Below are 19126 nucleotides of genomic sequence, written 5' to 3' on the forward strand. Positions count from 1 at the left end.
GGAGATGAACGCCCCTTGTGTCCATACTTATCCAGCCACCAATCGGGGAGGCCGTGAACGAGAAAACAACCGTCAAAATCATGTCCCGATCGATTGCAGTGGGTACAATGTAGTTGTGACTTAGCATGACGCTTCAATTCAGCAGACAAGAAGGAAGAAGATAATCCACCATTCACCATTGTTGAGAAATCGAATTGTAGAGTAGAATTAAAATGAAAAAAATCAGCACTTTAGGGTCGAAATTTCGGCAGGAGAATACAGAAATTCAGCAATTTGGAGTAGCAATTAAGCAAATCGGCAATGTAGAGTAGCAATTAAGAGTAGAAATTTAGATTAAAATTTCAGAAATTTAGTGATTAGAATGTAGAAATTTAGGGATTAGAATTTGATTGGCTCCGATACCATGTCACGAAATAATTTTCCGTAGTTTCATTAGAGTGTAGAGTAGAGTATTTATACAAGAGATTAGGGCTCAAGAAATAGGTCCGTTAACTATACAATATAAACACTAATTATAGGCCCTAACACATACAATTGACAATTGTTACTTAACTCTATTATATGTTTGAGCGACTGAATTCTGTGATAGAAATTATATAACACAAATTGGCTCTTGTGCAGTCAAGCTGAATGCAAACAGGATGGTGGTGGGCACAATTTGTGGATTTGATCAGTTTATGAATCTTGTGGTTGATAACACTGGAAAATTAACGACAATGAGAAAAATGAAATAGGCTGGTGAGTTAAGAATTTCCTTGAATTCTTATTTTTTGTTGATGTATTTTGATTTTAGATGTTGATTGACTGGTTCATTCTCTATTCTACTGAGTTATCCGAGGCAATAGTGTGGTCACCGTCGAGGCTCTTGAACCCGTGAGCAAAATGATGCAGTAGTGACGTTGGTTTTATGAGCGGTATCAAAAGTAATTAGAAATTGTATTTTAATCATACTCATCCTAAGCTTTCTGAGTTGAAATTTTCGTAAAAATTCAGAGCAAATTTGTGTTTGTATATCATATGTCACTTTTGTGTAAACAGTAGCTGGCTGAAGTTAATTTATCCTTGGAAAACTAATGATTAGAGAAATGATTGACATAACACTATTGAGTACTTGCAAAATGCAGTTTGCTACATATCATCCAGTGTCTATATGGTTTTTTCAAGCAGAAAGTTCCATTAGCTTTTCAATTTTGCAGGCCTTACTGCTGTGTATAAAAGGTTCAAATGTGATAAACAAAAACATGCTTGTACTCTTTCGCATGTCTGAGCTCAATATCCCTTCTCGGTCCATCTCATAAGTTATTTCTGAAAACATTGTTGGGTGCTCATGGATCTTGTTAGGGCCTAAGTTCTCTACAGTCCGAAATTAATTTAAAAAGCTGTGTATAGTTTTTCATTGGTACGGAGTAATACTGAAATTGTATCAAATTCCATCAAGAGGTGGAAGGAGACCCTCCAACTTACAATCCAATGGAAATATCATCATAGTATCCACTTCTAGTAAGAAAATAAATTAATTAGCTGTATCGCCCTGCTAAAATTGTATACGTAGTACAACGGCTGTATTTCCCTGTCGAAAGAAATGGTGGTTGGACTTTTGGACATGATCCTCATGTCTAGTACAGCACTGAGACCAGGGGGCAGTAGCAACAGAAAGGTTGCAATAGAAATTTATCAAGTGTTTTCCTTCGCTACTATTTATAAGATTTCTCTTAGCCGGTCCGATAAATGTGTATATTTTTTTTTGGTGTTTAGAGAGACACAAGGGCGGGGATGAGAATCGATCTCAGGATCATGTCCAGCTAATTATCTATTCAAGATGGTGAATAATCAGATTGTTTGTGCTTTTTAATAGGCTTGGTTCAGAGAACTTCCAACTGGTTTTAGACTGTCTTTCCCCGGAGCAAGTCATGGAATCGCAGACAGAAGAGGAGTGCTTTCAGCTGGCAATGCTTCTTCCCCCAACAGAAGCTGCTTGGTCCAAACTCCGAGGCCAAGGTATTTTATTTATTCGTTAAAATGTTGCAACTAAAAATAAACCGAGGAAATATATTTTAAATTGTTTCGTATAAATCATATGGGTAGTGTTGTTTTTGGTGAATTTTGTGGTTTTATTGTATTCCGTGCTTGATTTTATTAGCAAGGTTGTTGGCTTTGTTTTTCATTTTGTTTTCATTATATTGGTATTTATAAATTATAATCAGAGAATGTTAAGAATTTAAGACAATATGAAAATTATTTTGGGATGTTTTTGAAGTTGATTTATTGTATTCAACATACGTAGTAATTACATTAATTCCCTTAAAATGCCCTACAAAAGGTTGCATTTTTAAGATCTTGTATAGAGGTCTGTTGGGTTTATGTGGAGATGGTTCGAGCATAAAAATGAAGACATAAGGATGTTGGCTTTGGTTGGAGAAATCGAGGAAGTGAAGTGGTGTTGTGTAGCCATGGGACACGTCATGGGACTCGTGGTGGCTTGAAATATAGGCAGAAGGTCCATGTTGGTTTTATGATTTTGCATAAGTATTGGTAGCTTTTTTATTGCTAGACTAGATCAGGAAAGCTTCTTAGAATCTGTGCTATTGTTCAGAATCTTCAGATAATATATAGAATCTTTTCTTCAGTTCGTTGCTGACAAATTATTATATGCAAGTATAGATGATGTATTAATAATATGTGTTGTTTGGATACCTTTTGTGCTTTTTATATATATGAACCATTCGTGTGAAAAGAGATGATAACCCATGTTCTTTTCATCTTTTTCAACAGAGGTCCTGACTAAAGAAAACATTGCTGAACCTATGCGAGATATCAGAAGAGCTCTTTTGGAAGCGGATGTGAGTTTGTAGTCAGTTGTGTTGCTGTTGACTAAAATCATGCTGGATCCTGGATAACATGATTTTATTTTGATTTTTGTCATGACAGGTGAGCCTTCCAGTAGTAAGAAGGTTTGTTCAGTCTGTTAGTGTCTTAGTGATCAAGCTGTTGGAGTTGGGTTGATCCGAGGAGTTAAACCTGATCAACAATTGGTCAAAGTATGATCTGCTGAAGCCACTTATTAGCCTATTTTTACTTATCTTTTCCTTTTCTCTAGCCCCTATTTCTTTCTCACTGCATCGACCTGATTTGACTATGTACTGAAGTTTCATCATGCATTAGACTTTCAATGGCTAGAAAAAAAATAAATCAAAGGCTTAATTTTCTGGTTCCTTCATATTATTGGTAGATTGTAGCTGTAGAATGTGCACAATCCTAGCTTGATGTTTAAGTTACACAATCCTAGCTTGATGTTTAAGTTACACAATCCTAGCTTGTTTTTTCAAAATCCGGTCCTACTGTGATACTATTGGCAGGATTACAAGGAGTTGGGAAGACAACTGTTTCTGCCAAGTTAGCCTTTTATCTTAAGAAGCTGGTACATAAATGAATTCTTTCCTTGAGCTTACAAACTATTTTGTTGTTACACATTCTCCTGTTGCTCTATTGTGTAAAAATTATGAGGATTTACATTTAGGGGAAGAGTTGCATGCTGGTTGCAGGAGATGTTTACAACAATTGACCTAAAGTAATTCTATGAAAGCATGTAATGACCTAAAGTTGTAATTCTAGGAAAGCATGTAATGGCCAACTTGACCAACTTGTAATTCTAGGAAAGCATGTAATGACCTAAAGTTCCCTATATTATGTGTTGTTCTCTTGTCTCTGTTACTCAGGAGTATCAGAATTTTAGATTTTTTTTCCCATTTTGGTTTCCAAATAACCTGTGCTTGAGATATCAAAGATTCAACTCTGAATGTTCATTATTCTTAGTGTCTTATTGTGAACTCATAATGCAAAACAACTGAATGTCCAAAGAGAAAACTTGCATTGAAATCAATATGGTGAATTAAGCAATTTCGTCTCTGATATGGTCGGACCAAACCAGAAGAGTAAATAATATTTATTTTATTAGTTACCATAAACTCACATTGGTTCATTAGATGCATTTTTGGACCCATACATCTTTTGAATAGCAACCTCTTACCTTACAAACCTTTATACTTTCTGCTAATTATTGATAGGAACGAAATTTGCAATAACATGCTTCTCATTCTCATAAGAAATTGATTGAATCTGGAGAAGTTGGTTGGTTCTTGAATTTGTCACATATTTGGAATCTTTCCCAGGTGATGATAAAAAACTTAAGGCCATTTTGATCTACTTTTATTGAATGGTTCTATAAAATTGTAGAATTTATCATTTATTTCTTTGAATTTTATGAATAATTGATTTTATGTAATCATCTACATTCATAGGATGGTGATAACTTTGATGTGCTTTCTCTCTATGAATGAAGTATATGAGTATATCCACTCTCATGTTTATCATCAAGCTTGTGACAGGTGGATCCGTGGATGTGCTTGTCTATACAGCAGTTACTGATGTAAATCCTTCAGATATAGCTAAGCAATGTTTAGCTGAGGCCAAAAAGAAAAATATTGATGTGGTTATAGTGGATACCGCTGGTAGACTTCAGGTGATGTTGCATCAATCCAATCCAATGGTCTAGTTGCTATTACATAGATGGGTTCATAAATTAGACTTAGTTGTAGCTTCAATTTTGGCAGATTGACAAAGGAATGATGGATGAGTTAAAAGAAGTGAAACGAGCAGTAAATCCTACAGAAGTTTTGTTGGTTGTAGATGCAGTGACTGGTCAAGAAGTTGCAGGTATAGAACTATTTGTTGCTTGTTTAATCTATGTATTCCATTTTGAGTTTATGACTCATTTGTATCAAGGCAAAGATAATTTTAAGCCTATCTAGGTCTCTTCTAGGATAATGAAGCTATAACTATGTTGTTGTTTCCCAATTACATATCTCTCTGTTTTTTTGTGGGTTGGTTTTGAAAATGCAGCTTTAGTTACCACATTCAATCTGGAAATTGGTATTACTGGTATGATGATTATGAAGTGTATGTGTAAAGTCTTCTATCTGAAGAGAGCTTCTTTTTACTTTTCATTCTATACAACATCTATGTCCAATATTATATATGAAATATTTATGGCACCATCCATCAAGCTGTGTCATTAAATCTCAAACTAGGAATAGGAGGCTATTCTCTGGTATACTTTTCTTTCATTTCACTTGTATTTTGATTTGGGTGATTGGGTTTGAAGTTTATCTTGCAATACTCCTTCAAATGGAAGTTTGATCTTTGGTTTAGATAGTGTTGTATCAGCAATGGAAATTTAGGATTTGGAATTTAGGGTCTAACTAGTGTGATTATAATTCATTTGTGGTGATTGTTAATCTTGGTACTATTATAATTCATAAATAGTGGTGATGAGCAACATTTGCTTGATGAATAATCTTTTTTGATACCATAACAAAATAACCAACAAAAATTACATACATGACATCTTTATCAAAACAAAAAAAAAAAAAAAAAATAAAAAAAATAAAAAAATAAATAAATCTTGTACTCACTCAAAATTATATTGTAACCATCAAAATCATAACCTACAAAATAAAAATATTGCTATGTATAGAAACTACCATTATGAAATTAAATACTACCTGAATTAACTGAAACAAGACTTTCTTTATAAGAAGAAACAGCCCAACACTGATTTTGATTTCTGGGATAAGGAATCGGCTGCCATTCTTGTGTTTCAGGGTCATATAACGCTTTACCACCCGAAACAGAAAACAAAACCTTGTTGTTCCAATGACCAAAAGGCCCATATATATCAAACTCAAATTTTGCAGTGTACTTCTTGTTCCAACAACCTCCTTCATTTAGTGTCCAAATTGTAAAACCCTCTTGACGACATTGAACAACAAGAGCAATGGAATCGTGCAACACTGCAAGTCCAAGTCTTTCATCATTCGACTTGTCAATCTCGGGTAATGACATCTCTCGACAAGTCTCATAAGTCATAACCCAAATCGAAAGAGATGACAGAGTTCCAAGCATAATATTGATCAGACCCTAGCCAGTACAAGTTTCTATTCACGAAAATGTAACACCAATAATTCTTCAAATTGTAATACTTAGACAAATCTCCCCAGTATCTCCACGAATCATTTCGCAATGAGTATATGAAGACGGACAAAGGGGTATCATATAGCTCGTCAATATCAAAATAATCTTTCGTTGTATCCCTAAAACTCATGATAACAATAACCTTGTAATCCTTAGTAAAGGGGTCGTATCCAAATCCAAACGACTCACTGCTAAATGCTACATGGGATGGATGATTAGGATTCATAACTAGAGGAGGCAACAATTTTAAGTCGTTCAGTGCCGGATTCCATAAATAGCGTCCCTTATCACCCTCATACAGTCATACCAACACCATAGGTAAAATATACCATTACACGGACCAACAATAAACGTATTATAGAGTTTTCAAAAAAAAAAAAAAAAAAAACGTATTATAGATGGGTGTTTCTAAATTATCGCATGTTAAAACTCTCTTTATATCACAATCAACGAACATCTCAAAATTCCCAAGTTCACCAAATTGACTTCCAACATTACATTGAGCAATGTAAAAGTTGCGAAAATCATCGCTGTGATTGTAGTAGTTTTGTAGATGCTTGGATATGAAATGGCCACTTTTGATAATATCATACCAGGATTTGCAAACACTCTTAAACTGTAGTAATGTTTTTACTGGCAACCAGGATAAAATCTCGATTATAAGAGATTCCGGAAAATCATATGTAATTTCGATTGAAAGTCCAGGTGATTTCTTGCTCTGTCTTTCCATTCTACATAAATTTTAGTCGATTAATAACCCGAGACATCGTACGAGTCTAAAATCAAAAACGGGTACCAGTATATAAATTAAAGAGTTACCTTTTCTTCAGAATGAGTGCTGCTTGGCCTTGTCCACCTAGTGTATGAGACATCTTTATACAGAGTACTGCATTCAATAAAGAATAAGCACAATTTGATTAGTTCAATTAAACGGAAGTCAAATTTCGAGATTGGACTTGATTAAACAAAAACCTTAGAATAAAAATTAAAAAAATTAAAAAAAACATCTCACACACGAATACAATTTCAAAAGTGAAGTTTCAAAAACTGTATAATAATAAAAATAAAAATTAGAAAATCTACATTGTAAATTGAAATTACATCAATTAATCAATGTACCAAATTTACATTCCTTTTTTCTAATGAATTGTTGTCCTTCATTACCTCTCTTTAATGTTACAACTTACAAGCAAGTTATTGAATTTATTAGAGAAGAAGATGAAAAACTATTAACAAAATCAATTGGATTAAAAAAAAATTTACCGATTTATCGATGTATATGCAAATGAACAGTCACGACTGACGTTGATTATTTGGATCGAAGAACCAAGCTTTGGCTTTTGGTTTATGAGAGATTGACAGACATATAGAGGTTTTAGTCTTAAGAGATAGAAAAATACAATAGGGTTTTATACTTTTAGCCTTAAGGGATAGAAAATAGGGTTGATTTATTTAGAGTTATAGGGATAGAAAAATACACTAGGGTTTATATTTTTTTTTTAAGGTAAGGAGAAGGGTCTTACCGCCAGATTCATTCTCTCGTAAGTGTACTTGACCCGGATATGCAAGCTAAGTCCTTTAAGAAACTCAAGGCTGGTTATGAGATGCAAACCTGGCCTAACTTTGATCGGTACTTTTTTTAAATTGCCCTTGCAAAATAGTTGCTAAATTAGAGAGAATATGTTAAATTGAATAATCTCAATTGCTTGAATTACAATGATGATGGCCATAGCCAATAAATAATACATTGTTTCCCTAACCCGATAGAATTAGGAAATAATCAAAAGATCCCAAAAAGATAATATGTTAGGCATAAAATATATACTAAGCATATATTTTATAAAATATATATATTTTATAAAATATGTACAGGGACAGAATCTGCCTGCTGCTATGTTAGCTGGGCAGAGGCAGATTCTGCTTGCTGTGATGGCTGGGCAGGGGCAGAATCTGCCTGTTGTGATGGCTAGGAAGGGTCGCCTCTGCCTGCTGCTGCTGGTTTGTGGCAGTTGGTGGAGCAGAGGACTTCGCAGCCCCCCTGCGGTCTGTAGCAATATGCCGCGGGGTGGTTGCGGAGTGGGCTGGTTCCTCTCTTTCCAACGTAGCATTCATGGCCTCACTTTCAAGGCTTTCATTCTCAACATACCCCAATTCAAATTCATCAAAATCAACATGTATATCTTCACCCGTATCACAGAGATTTGCATCGATGTTAACATCATCCGAGTTACCAAAAGGAAACACTTCCTCAACAAACTTCACATCACGAGACACAAAAAAGACTTTCGACTCAAGATCATACAATCTCCATCCTTTCTTCCCAAAGGGATATCCCACAAAAACACATTTCCTACTCCGACTTGCAAATTTGTCCCCATTTGTTTTCTGATTATGAGCAAAACAAAGACATCCAAATGTACGTATTGCATCAAACGAGGGTGATTTATTGAACAAAATTTTAAAAGGTGTTTTATTTTGCAACAAGGGAGTGGGTGTACGATTAATTAGATGAGCAGCGGTAAGGACACACTCCCCCCAAAAATAAATAGGCAATTTGGCTTGAAACCTCAGAGCTCTCCCAACTTCAAGAATGTGTTTATGTTTTCTCTCAACCCTCCCATTTTGCTGTGGAGTCCCCACACAAGAGGTTTGAAAAATAATACCGGTAGCACTAAAATAATCACGCAAGCAATTAAATTCCGTACCATTATCACTTTGCACAACTTTAATGGTTTGAGAAAACTGTCTATCAACTATTGCAACAAACGCTAAAAAATTCTAAAAACCTCAGTTTTATCAACCAACAAATAAATCCAAATAGCTCGGGAATAATCATCAACAATAGTCAAGAAATAACGAGCTCCGCACGACGAGACATGTCGATACGGACCCCACAAATCACAATGTATTTTCTCAAAAATCCTAGAAGCTCTACCATCACTTAAAGGAAATTTATCTCTAGGATGTTTAGCACGCATACATACCTCACACCCTTTATCAAGATTATGTTTATTTCCATTGACATGAGGAAGTAACTTAACCACTTTTTCAGAGGGATGACCCATTCGACGGTGCCACAACTCCAAGGTCGACCTTGCTTCACCCACATCAACATGATTCACCGAATCTGAATTGCTAAAATAATATAGTCCGTCTCTCCTAGTTCCCGTTCCAATCAACTCCTTTGTTTGATCCTGTACAACACACATATAAGAGTTAAATTGAACAGTACAATTAAGCTCATCTGTAATTTGGGACACAGAAACCAAATTACAACTCAAATTAGGAACATAAAGAACCCCGGTTAGGGTGAGCTTGTCCGACAAACGAACAGAACCAATTAAAGAAGCCAATACGGTGTCACCATTGGGAAGACCAACAGGACACTCAAAACTCTGCGTATCGAACAACCAAGATTTGTCTCCGGTTACATGATGAGTTGCCCCTGTGTCAATGATCCAAGAGGTAACATCAATTTTCCTTTCAAATAATTGTCGGGCACATGAATATTGCCGAACAATCCTGTTATTGTCTCAACTGTAGCACTTGAAACGGCATTAGCACGAACCCAATTACGTGGGTCTGGATGGTGCTCAGCCATGTATATGGTATTATAATGAGTTTGTAGTGGAGGGATTGCATGAAAACCACAATTGGCCACCACATGGCAGCTTTTGTTGCAACTTTTATCAGATTTATCATTGAAATTGGTAGCTTTGAGTTGGGTAGAAGTTAAAAAATTTGTAGGTTGACCTTGCAACCTAAAAGAAAACGGTTTATTGGTTGTAATTTCGAGAGAAAGAAGTGACAATAATGGAGACGTGTCTCCGACCATTGTTGGAAAAAAAAAATAAAAAATTTCAACCTGCTCTTGATACCATGCTAAATTAGAGAGAATATGTTAAATTGAATAATCTCAATTGCTTGAATTACAATGTTGATGGCCATAGCCAATAAATAATACATTGTTTCCCTAACCCGATAGAATTAGGAAATAATCAAAAGATCCCAAAAAGATAATATGCTAGGCATTATAGAAACTAAATATATCCTAATAATTTCCCAAAATATATCCTCCAATAATAGTCCTATTTCTTTTGTACAATATTTTTTTTTTCTTTTTTTGAAAAATAAGGACACTAAAATTACTGCGGAGTAATACGTAATCCGCGATCAATTTGCCATATGTTCAGTTAACCAAATTAGGCTTGTGCGTTGGTGTAATGGTGTTGAGTAGTTCCATACAGATTCACTATATTACTTAAAAATGAAGATGATCAATTGTATAAATTGAAAGGAAAAACTAGATCCTAATATATGTGACTCATAATAAAAATTAAAACACAACTTTCCGATAAAATAGTAAGATGTCAATAATTTAACTAACTAGAAGGAAATAGAAATTATTCATTTCTTTTCTTTTTCCTTCCATTTTCATATAAAATTAAAAGGTAAAATTTGTAGATTATATTATCCTCTAAAATATCAGAAACGGCTCTGATGACAGTCTCAAATGTTAAGAAAAAACAATTATACGAGGTTGATGATCGAGGCCTCCGACTTGACTCATGTATGTTCAAATTTATCAAGAAATTTTTTGCTGTTTTTCTTTAAAGTCTTTTTCTCATGTTTATATGGTCTTCTTCCACTGTCATTATCTCTAGCTCAATTACACATGTTTGCGTAACGTCTAGGAAACTTAGCAGTCGTTATTGCCTTTCTGCTGGGATCAGTCTACCAACTATGATATCCCTGTTTATAACACCACATCAACGATTTCATATATCGAAGGAGGTAGTACCAATGTTAGCAAGGCCGAATTCTCTCAATTTACGAATCTTGATCTACGAAAGGATGTGGACAAGGAAAAGGCCATGGATAGAGTAAATTCTAGGAAGGTTGTGGAAGCTCAGTTAGCAATCCTACGATCCTACATTGCGAAGCCAAGGCCGCCCTCGGATAATTGTGAGGGACGAGGGATATATGTGTATGCTCTGCCTCCGAAGTTTAACAAGGATTTGGTAGCAAAGTGTAATGAGATTATGCCGTGGTTGGATTTTTGTAAATACTTTGAGAATGATGCAATGGGAGAACCTATACTCGAGTTAGGGAACGGATGGTATAACACTCACCAATTTTCGTTAGAGCCAATATTTCATAGACGTATACTTAGACATCCTTGTAGAGTTGAGAAAGCAGAGGAGGCAAAACTTTTTTATGTGCCATTTTATGGTGCATAAGATATGTTATGGTCTCATTTTAGTCCGGTGAAAGTCCCAAGTAACGAGAGTCAAGGTGTACAAGCGCGATTTTATGCACTCTAATGATATTGTTGAATGGCTTAAGGAGCAGAAGATGTGGAAGAGACATTTTGGGTTGGATCATCTGTTTGTCTTAGGGAAAAACTCTTGGGATCTTCGAAGATCCGAGTACCTACATTGGGGGACACCTTTGTTGGAGCTCGACGAGCTCCAAAACCCAATCAAGCTAATAATTGAACGGCATCCATGGCATATGAATGATGTGGGTGTCCCTTACCCGAGTTACTTCTACCCTAGCTCGGACAAAGAGATAATAGCATGGCAAGAGAAGATTAGGGAGGTACCGCGAAAATACTTAGTTAGCTTTGCAGGGGCTCCTCGCAAGGATCCAACCAGCATAAGGTCAAGCCTCATCAAACAATGCACATCTGCCTTTGGAGTGTGCAAATTTCTCAATTGTGGAGAAAAGTTATGTGTTGAATCTGCACCTGTTGTAAAACTCTTCATGGAGTCAGAGTTTTGCCTTCAGCCTGATGGAGATAGTCCTACAAGAAAATCGGTGTTTGATTCACTTATTGCTGGCTGCATTCCGGTTGTCTTTGATCCATTTACCGCGCATTACCAATATCCATGGCATTTACCCGAAGATCATAGCAAGTACTCGGTGTTTATAGACCAAGAAGAGGTGAAATCGTCGGAGGTGAATGTGGTGGAGAAGCTTGTGAACATACCTCTTAAACAAAGGCAAGAGATGAGGAAGTATATTATCAATGAATTGATGCCTAGATTAGTTTATGCAAATGCAAATTCAAATGCAAAGTTAGAGAAATTTGAAGATGCATTCACTATAGCTGTCAATAATGCACTTCAAATGGCAATTAGTAGATTGACCTGAGGGAAAATTTTGGGGTGCTATAATTTTATGGTATTGAATACATCTATTACTAGGCTCTAATACTAAATTTGTGGGTAGTTTATTTGATAATTGATTGTACTAATATAGTTATATGTAATGATTAGGAATTGACAATTATTTATCAATAATATAGATGATAGTTAAAACATTGACTAACAATTTTCTTTGAGTTTGGTATGTTTTTAATAAGTATAAACTATTTTATTCCTCTGTTACAACAAAGTGGTAAAAGTATCAGACTAGTACAACAGGTATTTGCAACATTATGCAATAACTTCTGGTGAACCTTAATAATGGACATGGTACAGCGTTGAAAACTCCGACTAATCTAAATCTTCTAGCGCCCATTGCAGTATTTGCTAATTTGCATCATTTTCGTCTTGCAAACTTGCAAATATCCAACAGCAATTCACATTATTTGCCTCGATCATGATGAATTTCTTGCATCCATCCCAAAAACAGGGTAAATCTGCAGCCATCTATGTTGGGAGCTTGGGACCTAAGCAAATGTTGCCTTCACTATTATGTCGCTTTCGGTTGAATAACACTACTTCAGGAGTACAGGGGAGAGAAAACTGAAAACTTTTATTAAAATAAAACACCAGAGTATAGATTAGATCAATATAGCATAATGTATCTGACTATACAGTAAAATCGACTGGATCCTCCAGACCTGTAATGTTAGATTTGACTGCAGTCTGCTGTGTGTTTTTTTTTTTTTTTTTTTCACCATGCACCTTTCATAGTTTCGTACAGAACTGAATCAAAGTCTAGACAGGAAAAACAATTCAGAAGTAGATGTATTTTTTTTAAGAGGATGCATAATAACGAATCCAGATTAAATCAAACACTATAATACAAGGTCATACACTAACAAAGTGACAATTAGTTTGTATGTAATTTCATACACATGCCCACGTAAACATCTATGACAACGAATATCCAATACCATATTTTTTCATTGTTTTTCACAGCCACTCATTGACTCATAACACACCCTTTGGTGGTTATTAACGAAAATATATGAAGAGAAACACTATATTAAGTACTAGAGATTCATTAACACATTTACAAAAGAATGTTCTATGAGAAACTACACAGTAACATATCCTCAGTTTATGACCTTACATGAAACTAGCTATGATTATTTAGAACAGAACTACAGAAGCAATCCAACAATATTTTCAAACACAGTTCTAGTGATGTTCTTTGTGTTCTTTTCTTTGGGGCCTAGCCCCTCGTTTGCACCAAAATAAAAATAAAAAAGTAGTGATGTTCTTTATAAAAATTTAATCAATCCGTAACTCGTTTGGGCAACCTTCTTACAACCCAACATGGACTTGAGATAACTGCCTCAGTAGTTTTTCTGACAGTGCACACAAGTACACAAAGTTTTGTCAGCAAAATTTGATACTCTATTTTTATTGCTTTCTGTAAAAAAATTATGAATGAAACTAGATCAATGAATATTGGGTCACCTATAACAAAATGTAGTGTATTCTGGTTACGTTACGTATACATTATAAAGGGACAACTCAGTGTCACATCACAAAATACGTCTGTACACTTGCTTTACGTTTTGGAAAAATGCAATTGCCACATCCCGCAACATTGCTTGAGCCTGCAACAAGGTAGCACCAAAAATCATTATTCTTGCATAAATTACTTAACCATGCATACAGGAAAAGGCAAGGACAAATTCTCTTAGCTATCTTAATTATTTAATATCATCAAGAGTTCAGGACACTTCTGATGAAAAGCAAAATTTAAAACAGAGGTAAGCATCTAAATCAAATGTCCAATAATAACTTAGCCCACAGAGCCACAGGTCGTGGTTGACAGGATCATAAATACTTAAGCTGTTACATATAAAAGCAAGAAAAAGACCAAGGGTAGAAGATCAGAATTCTGGATATCAAATCACATCCAATAATTAAAGAAAGCCACTGCAATTACTATACTTTTTTTTAGGGAGCACTAAAATGAATTTGTCAAGAAACTTCAGAAATCATCACCCTGTCCTCGAAACAAATGGTGAAACTTAACTTCAACAATCAGTTCACAACTGCAATGTCAGTAACCCCTTCTCTCTCTACTCTCCTCAAGCTCGCTCATTACCCTTACAGCCTTACCATAACAGAACTAGCTAGCTATCAGCATACCAGCAGGCCCATATAGACCTCCCTAAACTAGCAAACTGCAGTATCCTTTCCATGGCAATTGCAGGCACATCCATCAATAGCGAGTATGGTCTATTAACACATTAAAATCTTGTGAAGAATAGTCCAAACTAGCACGTAAAAATCTAGAAAAACAAATATCATCAAACAAAACAGCAGGAGCCAACTAGACCAGCACCATAATATACCCCATGTTTGAAGTGTCATGTTTAAACCCTTAATGTGGCTAAGCTGATTAATTAATTCAAGAAAGATAACATAAGCAGATAATGAACAATTTGTGCAGGAGTTCAAGTGAATCATTTACTTACACCCATTTAAGTACGACTGCATTGTGATAAAGAAGGAATCATATATGGTAGTTTTTTGTTATTTCAATGTATAAGATTGCAAGTTTCTGTTATTCCTACTTTTTCTTTCTTTCAGGAATCCTACAAGAGCTTTGCAACAACAGATGCCTTGGCATCAATGTCTACTATGAGAATCCACAAGTCAGAAGTTCAGCATCACCCATTCACCCTTCCAGCTAAATGACATACTAAGTATTAACACCATCACAAATTCACAATAAAATCAAATGAACAATATTAACATCAAGACTGTGCAAGACTTGAAGATTTTATCTCTATATTTCTCCTACACTGCCTGATAATTTATATGTTTAAGCAAGTCTTGAAGGTTTTCATGTATCTGATATTTTGTATAGAGAACTTACCTTCACAGAGCCACGGTCTCGATGACTTAGCCAACTGAACAGAAGCACCTGTTATCCTTGCTATATGCAACTTCTCTAAATTCCAAAGTCATAAGAGATGCCTTCAAAGACAGCTATTGGATTAACTTCAGTTTCCACGCCCATCAACAAGGATGTGGAATATGCTTTCACAAGTAATTTGCAAAGCAAAATTATGTCCTCCTTGAGCCAACCATATATGGAGAAAGAGTTAACCAAAGTTCATTATGGACCTTTGTCTGCATAATGCCAAGGGCCACGAGTGACCAACCTCTGACAGGAAACAAGTCCTGGGTCCTGCAATTTTGATTTAATTGTTACAGCATCAGATTCAAATATTTATCAGCAAAAGGTTTACTGAAGACAGTTCAACTGGGCGGTAATAAAATAACTGTCAAAAAAAAAAAAAAAAAAAAAAAAAAACACAAAACCAAGCCGATCTAGAAGTTACTATCCTCACCTTGTCCGGAAAGGGGAGCTGGAAAGGTGAGAACTAGACGAAATACAGCCATCCCCGTCTCAGTAACTTGCAAAAGACCAAGTCATTTCATTAATCACAAGTCCATGCTCAATGAACATGCAAAAGCTTAACCTGGCAAACTATCCCTACTGCCTATCACTCTGTCAACAAGCAGATTAGTTTTAAAAGATCCATCCACTTTTGACATTTCTTCAGCCACAAACTTGCAAGTGTATAGGCTGACTGTGTGTTTACTGGACAGAATTAGTTGAAGGAGCTTCACACATGGAACCACTAGTCCTTCATTTAGTAATCCATCAACCAGCACACTCCAAACAACCTCATCGGGATTCCAATTTTTCTCAAGAATGTTCTGAAACAGCGATACAGCTTCATCCACCTTATTCAACTTGCACAACAAACATATAATCATGCCATAAGTAGATAATGGAGGCTCGAACTCACTACTGGACAATGTTTTTATGATATCCAGAGCAGGCTCCACTCTTGAGCTTTTACAATGAATTAGTATTAGCAAATTATAGATGTCCTTATTCAGAGGCAATTCTTTCTCTTGCATACTCTGTATCAAAAGTTCTGCTTCGCTATATTTGCCTTCTCTATATAAACCAGCGATTAGGGTACTATATGTGCTAACTGTGGGTTCACCGTCAATTTCTGAGAGTTTAACCAACAGTTGGCTGATCAATTCAGATCCAATGTAATTAGCGTCAGAAGGGAAACTATAGGAAACATCATTCTGAACTGCAACCTTGTTCACCGTCAAATGAGATTCTTTCTGCAAACCTTTCAGCAACACTCTGAAAGTGCGGTAGTTAGGTTGGATGCACAACTCCAACATCTTCCGGAGTAGAAAAAAGGCACGATCTAGCCTACCAATCATAACAAAACCATCAATAAGAGAAGTAAATGCCACCACATCAGGGGATATCCCTTTGGTTTGCATTTCATTGAAAAAACCTTCTGCACAATCAACTTTTCCTTCTTGGCACAACCCATGAATGAGTACACTATGAGTATGCAAGTTTGGATAGCAGTTATTCTTTTCCATCTCATGAAGCACCTTGAATGCAACATTTGTCCCACCATGTTGACAAAGACCATCAATCAATGATGTGTAGGTGACAACATTAGGCAACAATCCATACTCAGACAATCTGCTGCATAAATTCTCTGCCTCTGCAAATCTATTTTCTTTTGCTAATCCATTTATAATGGTATTGAAGGTCTCAGTTGTAGGAGAGCAACCAAATTCCTTCATCTTACCAAGTAAATCTTGTGCTCCATCTATGAGTCCTGCCTTGCAATGACCATCAATGAGAATGGTAAAGGTATATTCATTTGGGCGCAAACCTTGTCCAATCATTTCATGGAAGAGAGAAGATGCTAGCTCCAACTTCCCGCCTTTGCAGAACCCAAGCATCATTTCAGTGTAAGAGTATTCATCAGGGTTACATCCACTTTCCCTCATCAAATCAAATAATCTCACAGCATGGTCCAGTTTTTTTTGCAATATGTAACCATGTATCAGAATGTTGTATGTTTCCACAGAAGGAGAAGTCCCAGCCCTAGCCATATCACCAAAAAGCATCATAGCTTCTTGCAAAGCACCTCTCAAACACAACCCCCTAATTATTTCATTGTAGGTACGAGAATTCCGCAGACAGCCATGGGCTTCCATCCAGTCAAAAATTCTCAATGCTTGTTCAATCCTTCCACCATCACAAAATTCATGGATCAATGTGTTACAGGCAGTAATACTAGGAGCCACAACATCTTTCATCATTTTGTTGCATAATACAACAGCCTCCTCTAGATTCCTTGCACGTGACAGCCCACAAATAAGAGCTGTGTACGAATGAACATTAGGTTGAAAACCACGCGCCTTCATCCAATCAAAAATCTTCAAACCTTGTTCAAACCTTCCTCCCTCACACAATTCATGAATCAATGCATTACAGACAGCAGTATCTGGAGCCACACCAACTTTCATCATTTTGTTGTATAACCCAAGAGCAACCTCCAGACTTCCTACATGAGAAAACCCACTAATAAGAGCTGTATACGTATGAACGTTAGGTTGACAACCTCTTTTTGACATGGCACCCAAAAGTCTGGAAGCTTTCTCTACCTGCCCACACTCACACAGCTTGAGAATTGGAACGGTGAAAGTATGAACCGTAGGTTTAATTCCTTTCTCTACCATTTCCTTAATCAACTTCAAACCCTCATCCAACTTACCCTCATCACAGAGCCCATTGATGAGAGTGTTATACGTCACCGAGTCAGGTTGACAACCCTTCTTCAACATCCAATTAAACACCCCAAAGGCCTTACCTACATTATTGTTTCTACAATGCCCAAGAATCAACGAGGTATATGTAAAAACATTCGGACACATGCCATACTGAAAAATCCTACTTAAAAAAAGCTCGGCTTCCTCGACCTTCCCCTTCTTACAGAACATATTGATCATAGTATTCAACGTGAAAAGACTAGGGCTAATTCCGTCCAATAACATCTCGGTATACACATTATAGGCAGCTCTGACCATGTCGAGCTTACCCAATGCAATCAATAAAGTATTATAACTATACATACTAATCTTAAAACCTCTCTTCCTGATATCAACCAAAAAATCCATAACCCATTTCAGCTCCTCCACATTCTTACAAGCTCTAATACTCAAAACTATCAAATGTTGGGCATCGTCATGGCGACGATGATCCACAATAAGCCTATCTAACATAGAAAAATAGCAATTAAAATCATGTTCATAAGAGGGTCTCTTAGAAACCCAATAAAAGAACTGTAAAAGTGATCCAGTATCCAAATGGGTATGAATAATTCGTTCCACAAGACGGGGAGTTAATTTGGGGCTCAATCGAATCAATTCGGAGCTACATAACCATTGATTATCAGACAAAATTTCACAAACTCTAGAAACTAAAGTATCATTAGAAATTTGCAGCGAAGAAAGAGCTGATTTGATAGAAGAAATACCAGATTTTGATGAAAATCTATGGAAATGAAAAGAACCCAATACAGAATAAATCTTAAGAAGATGAAATGGAGATGGGGTTTGGAAAAGCTTTACCATTTTAGTCATCGGTTGAAGATGGATAAACCCACAAAATGTCAGCCATGAAAGAAGAATTTGCCAAGTTTTGTGCAGGTTTAAATGATCAGTAAATGAAGAAGAGGGTATTTTTGGGGAAGAAAAAGAAGGGTTCGGACTCCTCTGGCGACGTGGTCATTGGAAGACCACGACTATGGAGGATGAAAGAGAGGGAAGAAGAGAGAGAAGAAAGGAGAGAGAAGGACAGGTTAGGGTTGTGTTGGAGGCCTTGGAGCGGAGGTCCAGGGTTCGCCCGCCGGTAACAAATTCTTTCTTTTTCGATGTGGGTTGTTTTTCCGTGACTATAATGTGCGTTCGATTCATCCGATTTTTACTTATAATAATGAAATTACAAAGTATGGAGTATTCTTTTAATTGTATGTTTCAATTACACCAGCACGTAGACC

At 36.2% G+C, this 19126-nt stretch overlaps 2 protein-coding genes and 1 pseudogene across 2 annotated transcripts; 2 read left to right on the forward strand and 1 right to left on the reverse strand.

The window, feature by feature from the left end:
* Positions 1 to 212: 212 nt before the first annotated feature.
* LOC110701776 (signal recognition particle 54 kDa protein, chloroplastic-like) lies at positions 213 to 5237 on the forward strand. Its single transcript, XM_021879405.1, has 11 exons — positions 213 to 297; positions 622 to 689; positions 794 to 873; positions 1856 to 1998; positions 2773 to 2840; positions 2929 to 2998; positions 3357 to 3418; positions 4340 to 4519; positions 4611 to 4713; positions 4900 to 4956; positions 5209 to 5237. The coding sequence occupies exons 1-11, from the start codon at positions 213 to 215 to the stop codon at positions 5235 to 5237; spliced, it is 945 nt and encodes a 314-aa protein (XP_021735097.1).
* Positions 5238 to 10530: 5293 nt separating this feature from the next.
* LOC110701834 lies at positions 10531 to 12337 on the forward strand (annotated as a pseudogene).
* Positions 12338 to 13239: 902 nt separating this feature from the next.
* Positions 13240 to 18985, reverse strand: LOC110701877 (pentatricopeptide repeat-containing protein At5g65560-like). The gene is made up of 3 exons (XM_021879484.1): positions 15581 to 18985; positions 15103 to 15417; positions 13240 to 13828 (listed from the first exon to the last, which is right to left on the reverse strand). The coding sequence occupies exon 1, from the start codon at positions 18708 to 18710 to the stop codon at positions 15708 to 15710; it is 3003 nt and encodes a 1000-aa protein (XP_021735176.1). The 5' UTR covers positions 18711 to 18985; the 3' UTR covers positions 13240 to 13828; positions 15103 to 15417; positions 15581 to 15707.
* Positions 18986 to 19126: the final 141 nt, after the last annotated feature.

Source organism: Chenopodium quinoa, unplaced genomic scaffold (genome assembly GCF_001683475.1).
Source record: "Chenopodium quinoa cultivar QQ74 unplaced genomic scaffold, ASM168347v1, whole genome shotgun sequence".
In the NCBI taxonomy this organism is placed as follows: domain Eukaryota; kingdom Viridiplantae; phylum Streptophyta; class Magnoliopsida; order Caryophyllales; family Amaranthaceae; genus Chenopodium; species Chenopodium quinoa.